The sequence below is a fragment of the Amphiprion ocellaris genome, chromosome 9 (assembly GCF_022539595.1).
Source record: "Amphiprion ocellaris isolate individual 3 ecotype Okinawa chromosome 9, ASM2253959v1, whole genome shotgun sequence".
Lineage (NCBI taxonomy): Eukaryota > Metazoa > Chordata > Actinopteri > Pomacentridae > Amphiprion > Amphiprion ocellaris.
Window position 1 is genome coordinate 1451989 of NC_072774.1, and position 10274 is coordinate 1462262.

The window sequence follows — 10274 nt, forward strand, 5'->3', positions numbered from 1 at the left end:
CCCCTCTCCTCCTCACCCCTCTCCGCCTCACCCCTCTCCTCCTCACCCCTCTCCGCCTCACCCCTCTCCTCCTCACCCCTCTCCGCCTCACCCCTCTCCTCCTCACCCCTCTCCGCCTCACCCCTCTCCGCCTCACCCCTCTCCGCCTCACCCCTCTCCTCCTCACCCTCTCCTCCCTGTGACCGGCTGAACCAGCACATGCCGGCCTGTCAGTCAAATCGACAGAACAGGTGCTGCAGCTACAACCTCACTTCCCCCACTTTTACCCTGACACACACACCCACACACACACCCACACACACACACACACACACACACACACACACACACACTGCAAAAATACGACTGTTAGAACAACTTAATGTAACCAAGTTAAATTCATCCAGTTTTACCCCTCACTAATGTCTTTCTGCTTCAGAGGAGTCATAGGAGTCTTGGTGGCCTCCCTCACTAGTCTCAAACTAAATCATGATGCTGCCACCGCCGTGCTTCCCATGATCAGTTTCCTCAAACGTCTTGTTTAGTCCAAAGATCTTCAGTTTAGTGTCATAGTGGAAAGAAACCAGAAAATATTCACATTTAAGAAGCTGAAATCAGAAAATTTAGACTGTATTTCTAAGAAAATTGCTTAAACGATTAATTATTGTGTTTTTGGTGGTCAAATATTCTACTTTCCAAACATTTTCTGAAGAGTTGCACGTGTGGACGTGTGCAGGGCATGCATGCTTTTCTGCTGCATGTTTTCCAACATGGAGGTGAATCTGCGGCGGTTCTGCTCGCTACTGGCGCTGATTCACAGCATAAAGTGTAAAGACTCTGCCTTACTGACCCGTGACTCTGACTCCACTAAATCTCTCTAACGGCCCAGAGGAGCTCCTCATAAACTTCTTCCTGACGTCACGCCGCCGCTCGGCGTTCAGCAGGTTTCCGTCAAAGTCGTGACAGAGTCGTCTTTGGGTCGGTCAGCAGATGTCATGGGGGAGGATGGGGGAGGGGGGGGGGAGGAGGGGGGAGGAGGTTTGACAGTCGCTCACAGTTGGCAGCAGAGATCCGGGGGAGAGAAAACGAGGCGGAGAGAACGAGTCGTGTTCTGTGGCGAGGCGACGAAGGAACCGCAGATCTTCCTCTTCCCTCCAGGAACCGGCCGAGAACCCGGGAAAGAGAAGGAGGACATGAAAAGAACATGAAAGGAAGGAACCGTCATTAAACGAAGTTCTCTCCCTCGCTCAGTTTAATCTTAAATCCACTCCAATTTCCCCCCTGAGGGACTCAGTTCTCTCTTTTCCTGTGAGTATTCTCTTTTATCTGGGAAACAATACCTGCCGCAGACCTGAAGTCTCAATCTTCTTGTTTGATTGCATTAATGAGCGAGTGGCCTCCTCCCTCCTCCTTCCTCCTCCTTCCTCCTCCCTCCTCCTTCCTCCTCCTCCTCTTCTTCTTCTTGGACTCTTTGTAAATAAGTGGCCTGTGTGTGTTTATCGGACTGGGAATAGGCAGAGCTCCGAGCTGATTTAATATGCAAAACCTCAGCTTTGTGGATCACGCGTGTGTTTGTCCACTGTGCTGGTCGGCCGGTCCGGATCAATACTGTTGATCGGTTGTGTATTTGTGCGCTTATGCAGCTGCTTTGCTTCTCTGCTGCTGCGAGTTGTGGTTTGTCCGTCACTGTGGTGCGTCTTCTCCTGTGGGTGGGCCTCGGCGTGGCGATCGTGGTGGTAAATTTCAACTTGTGTCGAACCGTTGTCGACTATTTAATTAATCCTGAGTTAGTTTGAGTAGTTTATCGAGGGAAAATATCTGAATTCTCGAGTTTATTTCCTCCTTTCTGACAATAAACTGAAGATCTTTGGACAAAACAAGACATTTGAGGAAATATTATTTCCCATTTTTCACCATTTTCTTGCATTTTAGAGTCCAAACAGCTGATCAATTGACCAGTTTGAATAATTTTTAATAAAAACAGTCTAAATTCTTTGATTTCAGCTTCATAAATGTGAATATTTTCTGGTTTCTTTCCTCTGTCTCTATTGACTTATGATACTTCCAGCTTCTCAAATGTTTTTGTTTGTGCGGTAGATTGGGAAAAGTAGAAAATTTCGTCAGATTTAGTAATTTTTCTCATAAAAACAGTCTAATTTCAATGATTTCTGCTCCTTATATGTGAATATTGTCTGGTTTCCTTCCTCCTCTGTGTCAGTAAACTGAAGCTCTTTGGACCAAATGAGACATTTGAGGAAATATTAATTCCCATTTTTCACAATTTTCTCGCATTTTAGTGACTAAACAGCTGATCGATTAACCAGTTTGACAGAGACAGACGCCGATCGTCACATAACTCCACCATGTTTCTTGGTGGAGTAAAAATATGAATTTTAGAGGAAAGAAAACTGGAGGTTGTGTGGAGAAACAACAGATTGTTCAACTGGACGTCTCTTGTAGGTTCTTGAAGATGTTCTACCTCTCATCCAGGATAAGAGGTGGAACAAGAGAAGTCCAGAGAAGTCCACTGGACATCTCTGGTAGGTTCCTGAAGACGTTCTTGTGGTTGTTGAGATGTGGTACATCCTCAAGAACCTACAAGAGAAGTTCTTGAGAGGTGGAACATCTTCAAGAACCTACAAGAGGTCAACTCTTGTAGGTTCTTGAGCCTTGACCTTGACCTTCCACCTCTCGTCAAGGTCAAGGTTCAAGAACCTACAAGAGACGTCCACTGGACGTCTCTTGTAGGTTCTTGAAGATGCTCTTGTGGTTCTGTTGTCATTTCTGTCCTTCTCTGCCGCATTCCTTGACAGAGTAATGAATGGGATGTGAGAAACTGACGGGTCCTGTGGACACGTACCTTTAGCTTTTGCTTTGATTTCCTCCATCGTTATGGCTTTGTGTCCATCAGAGGACTAACCAGCCTCTGTTTCCTCCTCAGCTGGAGAGAACCTCCGTTCATTCCTCCAGGAACCCCGTCCTGCCGCCATGACTCTGCTGGCCTCCGAGAGGTCGCTGCTCATCCGGAACAAGTTCCGCTCAGGTGAGGAGGATCGTTTTCATGTCTCAGTTGGCAACATTAGCGTCGATATGTGGAGTGAAGGTTATCAGTCACGTCGTCTATCGGATCAATGAGGTGACGTATCGATCTGCTGCATGGATTTAGAGATCGCTCTCCGCAGACAGAAACGTCCTAAAGTGACGTGAAGATAAAGATCTCTGGGTGACAGGAAAGGCCCTGAAACCCAGGTTTTAAATATAAATAAAACATCAAATATTCAGGTTTAAATGCGTTTTATTTATAGGAATTCAACAGATAAAAATGGTGAGTAGAGCTGCAACAATTAGCCGAATGATCGATTAGTCAACCGTTAATTAATCAGATACTATTTTGACAATTGATGACCTAACTTTATAATTAAAAAGATCTAAAATCTGTGATTTCAGCTTCTTAAATGTGAATATTTCCTGGTTTATTTCCTCTCTGACAGTAAACTAAAGATCTTTGGACTAAACAAGACATTTGAGGAAATACTAATTCCCATTTTTCACCATATTCTCGCATTTTAGAGACCAAACAACCGATCAGTTTCCCTAATAAATGATCACTAGATCAATAGCAGCTCAATAATGAACCTTAATCAAACCAAACTTTGTGGAAAAAGTTGTAATTTAAACCCAGACAGAGAAGGTTCTGGATGAATCCTGATTTTTAGCTCTGATTTTGTCGTCTCAGGCACATTTTTTGAATGAATTTCTGTCACATCTCAGTAGCTTCGCTTCAGATTTCCTCACATTTATCAAAAAATGAGAGAAGAAGAAGAAATACGGCAGTTTGGAGCCGCAGCGACCAAATTAATCAACATTAATGAAGATGATTAACGGAGCTGCTGTGACAGGAAACTGAAAACATTTGGACAGAATGAGGCGTTTGTCATCTGCTGCTTTGGGCATTTTTCACTATTTTCCTGACGTTTTAAAGACTGAACGACTAATTGATTCATCCGGAAACAGATCAGCCAACAATGGAAATAATCATTCTCGATTAGATTTGATTTACAGCAGCGAGGCAGACGAAGCAAACAGCCCCACGACTGCCATTCGATTCTGATTCTAATGCTGGTGAAGCAGTAAAGTAGCGCTCAGATGTAGAGAATCACAACAGTTTATCAGATTCTCACCTGCGCCTTTGTGCTGAAAGAATAAAATATGCATTTTTGGGTCCTACTAGAATATATTTTCCTGCTTTAATAATCAATTTATCGGCTGGAAGCTGTAAAAACTGATTTTTACGATGGTATTTGAACTAATCACCTGTGCTTTTGTGCTGAAAAAGAACTAAAAATCTGCTTAAAATCTTAATATTTTTATAGATGTTATAATATAACACCTCAAAATTGGCACTAATCATCTGGACTAAGGTTTGTTTTTGTATTTTTGGGATCTGCTAGAATATATTTACCTGCTTTAATGTTCAAAAACAGTATTTAAAAAAAAAAAAAATCACTAAAATGACATGTAAGAACTGATTTTTACGATGGTCCTTGAACTAATCACCTGCACCTTTGTGTTGAAAAAAAATGAAAAATAAAATCAGAATCTGCCAAAAATCATAATATTTTTTATAAATATTATAATCTCACATCTCAAAATCGACTAATCACCTGGACTAAGGTTAATAATTGTATTTTTGGGTTCTACTAGAATATATTTTCCTGCTTTCATAATCAATTTATCAGCTGGAAACTTTATAAACAGATTTTTACGACAGTCCTTGAACTAAACACCTTCACCTTTGTGTTGAAAATTTGCCTAAATATCATATATTTATTTTTATATTATTATATAACATCTCATAAATGTAAGTCTTGAAGTTTTTCTTAAAAGTGTAATTGGAGGAGAAACGTTTGATTGAGAGACGATAAAATGTTTTCAGGCTCTTTAAAATAAATCACACCAACGTCAAGACTTTATCATGTCCACTTATTTGACCATAAAATATAATTTTTTAAAAATATTTTTATTTAAATGTAGAAGAAACCTAAATTTAAGAAATGTAAAAGGACAGCATTTCTGTGTGTAACCGCTGTTTATGTCAAGTTGATTCAAGTCAATATTTTAGGTTTAGTTAATTTAACTCACATTTTCATAACTCATGTGATGGTTTTAAGCTAATTAATCAGTCTAAGCGCAGTTAATTGACATCTGTAAGGCAGCAGGGGAACTTAAAATGATAAAATGATTTCATTTCTGATTATTCTGACCTGTGATGATCATTAATCACAGTCAGAAATGAATCCTGAGCATCTATGGACTCCCTTATGAGACTCTGGATGCAGCGTTCCGAGTCAAACGTTAAACAAACGTCCCGTTCTGCTGGTTTTTAGCTACAAGTTGTAGCGTCTGCTGCTCGGCTCCAGCAGCTGTCCTAAACGTCTGGTCGGATAGCGGCAGAGAACGGAGGCGGTCCCGAAGGTGCAACGACACCTGCTGCAAAAACATGATTCTGGAGGCAGCTGCTGGATTCAGTTCATGAACGTACGGCAGGAATGTTTCTGTCTGCAAGAATATCAGGAAAGATCAGCAGCAGCTCCATTCAGGTTCATGTTTGAAAAGTCAACCTTCTCTTCTCCAGTTTTCTGCTCCATATTGATCAATAATAGGTATTGATTGTCTCAGCTTCCACATCAATGGCAGCATTTTTATTCCATGTTTTCTGTGTTGTTTGCTAACCCTACTCTAATCACAGTAACAGGGTTGCTAATCCATGCTAATGTGATCTTTTTCTCAGCAGTAGAAGCTAGATATTTAGCTGCTGTTACTGCTGACCAAGAGGACAAACTGACTGATGGAAAACAGTCCAAAGAATTAGTCTGATCCTGATAATATGAGGTAGAGTGAGACATTCAATCAAGGCTGACAATGTGATGAATATATGAAAAATAGAAGAGAGGACATAGCTTTGTTCTACACATTCTGTAAGAACACTGTTGATGATGGAAACGACAAAAATAAGACATAAAAAGACAAAAACAAGACACAACATGACTAAAACGAGAAACAAAATGACAGAAAGTTTTACACTAATTGGTCTAAGTGCCATTACCTGAAATTTTTAAGGGAGCAGGGAAACTTAAAATGACTTAATTTGGATGAACTTAACTGTGTATTACTGATTAAATTATTTAAGTTGGTCGAACAATTCTGTTTTTTTCAACCTTGGACATTGTCTTTGTGCTGACTTTATTAAAAAACGGTGAGTTTTCTTCAGTCACTTTCACAACTTCTAAAATGATTTAGAGCTAAAAGTGCAGTTAAGTGACATTTTTAAAGCAACCTGCATGTTATAAACTAAAGCATTTATTGCATTATTACAGTAACATATAGATTTAAAAAGCATTTGTAGGAGCAGTGGGAATCACTAAAAGTCATAGAAGTACTTCCATGGGATCAATAGCCATTAATGCATGTGTCAAAATGAGGACTTCCAGTATTTTTTAGCTGTAGGAACTAAAATTTGATGCTAAAAACAACCTAACGGCTCAGATTCTTCCCGACCTCTGCAGCCGTTCCATCCTGCAACTCGTTCTGAGGAATCAGATTCCCATTTTGTGCGAATAGAAACTAAATGAGTGAGTTTAGTTTGTGTTTGAGCTGCAGCCGAGCAGGAGGAGCGTTCAGAGGGATGTATGGAGGGAGCTGGACAGCTGACGGGGGGATGGGAGCTCCAGAAATAGAGCCGGACCAGGAGATAAATAGTCCTGGTCCGGGTCTCTCAGGTCTGCTGCTGCTGAAAGTGTGCAGGCATTCAGGGGCGACATTTAATCCAGGAGGGGATCGGAGCCTGGAGGAGCTCAGGTGACATCCAGAGCTCCATCTGCTCGCTTAGATTACACCCTTTCACTCTTTTATTAATAATAATGATAATAATAATAATAATGATAATAATAATAATAATAATAATAATAATAATAATAATAATAATAATAATAATGATGATAATAATGATAATAATAATAATAATAATAATAATAATAATAATAACAATACATTTTATTTGGATAGCGCTTTTCAAAACACTCAAACACATTTTACATATAAAATATTATTAAATCAGATTTTAAAAAAATATTATTTTACATCTTGACAAAAAAGTCAAAAGTCTGTAACTTTAAAAAAAATTAACAATGAAAAAAATTTTTCAACATTTGAAAGTAAAATTAAGCAAAATTTTTATTATATTTAAATCAGCAAAATATTTTATGTTATTTGAAAAGAAAATGAGGTATGTTGATTTTAACATATATTACCTGTTTTGTTTGGTTACAGATAATATCGAGTAAAATTAGGTCATAATAAAATAATATAATATTTTGCAAATATTTGTTGCTATTTAAAAAAAAAAGCAAATATTTTTTAAACTGTTATTTTATAGATTTTCCCTGTTTTGTTTAATTATAGATAAACTTTAAGTAAAAAATAATAATTTTAAGTAAAGCATTTTCTAAGTAAAATCAGATTTTAAAAAAATATTATTTTACAAGCCATCAAAAATAATGTTGTTTTACAGATGTTTTCCATCATTCAAATATATATATATATATATAATATATATATATATATATATATATATATATATATATATATATATATATATATATATATATATATATATATTTATTTATTTATTTATTTATTAATCATTTTAAAATTACAAATAACGCTTAAAAATTTAAATTAAAAAATGTTTAAATTACACATTTTTGCTGTGTTTAAATGAGCAAAAATATTTTAAAAATATTTTATTTTCCAAATATCTGTCTTTTTTTAAGCAACAGTAAATATATTTTGTTATTTTACAGATTGTTGTGAAAGAACAAATTCCCTTTTATAAAATTACAGATTTTTTTAAGTGAACATGTAAAATAATGCTTTTTTAAAATCAGATTTTACTTCAAATTATCTGTAATTTAAAAAAGCATTATTTTACATTTTCACTTAAAAAAAATCTGTAATTTTATGAATGGGAATTTGTTGTTTTACAACATTTAACTCAAAAATTACACCTTTAAAAGAAAAATAGTACTTAAACATTATATATCTCTCTATTTATCTATCTATCTATCGATCTATCTATAAATATATATATATATATATTTTTTATATATATGTATATATATATATATATATATATATATATATATATATATATATATATATATATACACACACACATGTTATATGTATCATTATTTTTCTTTGTTTTACACAGATATTTTCCATGATTCAAAAACATACATATAAATCACTTTGAAATGATAAATAATGATTAAAATTTTACAGAAATTTGCTGTTATTTTCCGAATTTTCTCTTTTTTTATATTTTAGTATTCCACAGTTTTTTTAAATATATTTATTTTCTGTCACATTTTCATAAGTTTTTTTACTGCAACATAACTGTCGGATTGTAAGAAATCAACATGATTTTAAAGAAGTGATCACTTGAAAATCAGTCATTTGCAGCTTCATTACAGGAAAAAAAACAATATTTTTATTGTTGGCTTTTCAAAAAACAGGTCAGAAGTGTCCAATAATGTCCAAAAACAATGTTTTAAAATGTTAATTCCTTCTTTGATAATATTTACTCTAATATTATATTAATTGTCTGTATTTCAAAGCGTCGGTTCACTGTTTTAAAGCTGTAATTTTCTGTTCTTTGTGTGTTTTTTTGTTCCAGTTCTGCAGCTGAGGATCCAGAACCGGCGTCTGAGTGAAATCAGTGCAGACTCAGGTTGGTCTGATCGACGTTATTGATCATCTGCAGCTTTCATATTAATATTATTATTATATTCATCATCTCACCGCAACACGATTGAGTACCGACTGGCAGATTTTTACCGCACTGACTGGCTTTTATTTTTATTCTGTTTTTACTTTGAAGAGCATCTGATCATAATCACAATAAAATAATATGAATATAGTTTTAATATTTCATGTATTTTCTTTCTTTCTTTGTGTGTCTACAGGTGTGAAGTCCGGCTGTCCTCAGAAATCAGAGAAGGATCAGAGTGAAGCTCTGGTGAGTTCAGTCTGGTTCCACACTTTATATGAAACTCTTATTAGGATTATTAGGATTAATATGATGCATCAAACACATTTTCTCTCCACATTCTCTTACATTAAACTCATTTTAACAACATAATGAGACCAAATCAGCTTGGAAACACCAACATTTTTAAAAAGCAAACTATTTGCTGTTACTTTCCAGATGTTACTGATAATATCTAATAAAATGAGTTTGACTTTATTTAAATCAGCTAAATGTATCATTATTTTATTTGGTATTTTTGAATGTTTTCACAGTTTGTGAATGGCAGTGAGAATTTAATTTCACCATTCCTGCAAAATTGTAAGATTGTAATAAATTTACAGGAATTTTGAGAAATTATTGAATAATAATAAAGATGTTCACATCAAACTTGAATATTTTTAGTGTTTTTAAAAACAGTTTTAAGTGTTATTAAAAAAAACAATTTCCTGTTATTTTCCAGATGTTACTGATAATAATAAATTTAAATGAATTTTGAGAACTGATCTCCTGAAAAGAACTAGTTTCCATTTAGTTTCTGATTCTTGGTTAAACTCTACTGTATAATGATGATAATAATAATAATAATAATAATAATGATAATAATAATAATAATAATAATAATAATAATAATAATAATAATAATAATAATAATAATAATAATAATAATAATAATAATGTTCGCATCAAACAAACGTTTTTTTGTATTTTGATAAAAAAACAAAAAACGAACAATTTATATTTATAATAATACTAATAATAATAATGATGATGACAATGATAAAAACAATAGCAATAACAGTAACAATAACAATAATAATAATATTTAATCACTTATTAAACTGGTGTTTCTTCTTCTTCTGCTGCAGCGTCCTGTCGATGACTCCCAGACGTCGCCCCCTGCTGGTTCTGCTTCTGAAGCATCTCGAGGTGAATTCTGGCCGTCGGCTCCGTTTGTCTTCGTTCTGTTTTTCCTGCTGTTGCTTCCAGTAAAAGTTGTCCAGAGTTTGAACAGAAACGTGACCTCGATGCTGCTTCGTGAGCAGAAAGTCATCAGAGACCGACGGAAAACCAGAAAACCTCACAAACCATTTAACCTTCCTCCTAATCAGAGCCGGAAAATCACATTTACAGCCTTTTTCTGATGTTTTAAACGTGTTCAATGCTCAGATTAACACTCTGCATTTATCTAAACTGCATCCTGTGT

At 35.4% G+C, this 10274-nt stretch overlaps 1 protein-coding gene across 3 annotated transcripts in view; it reads left to right on the top strand.

Annotated features, from left to right (window-relative positions):
* The first annotated feature begins 1029 nt into the window (after positions 1-1029).
* Positions 1030-10274, top strand: part of si:dkeyp-69b9.3 (myocardin) — a 25130-nt gene continuing 15885 nt past the window's right edge. For all 3 annotated transcript variants that reach the window (XM_055013587.1, XM_055013588.1, XM_055013589.1), the window contains exons 1-5: positions 1030-1287; positions 2921-3022; positions 8717-8770; positions 9006-9058; positions 9937-9997. In XM_055013587.1, the coding sequence (XP_054869562.1) occupies positions 2968-3022; positions 8717-8770; positions 9006-9058; positions 9937-9997 (223 nt within the window). In that variant the 5' untranslated portion in view covers positions 1030-1287; positions 2921-2967. The remainder of the gene's footprint in view (positions 1288-2920; positions 3023-8716; positions 8771-9005; positions 9059-9936; positions 9998-10274) is intronic.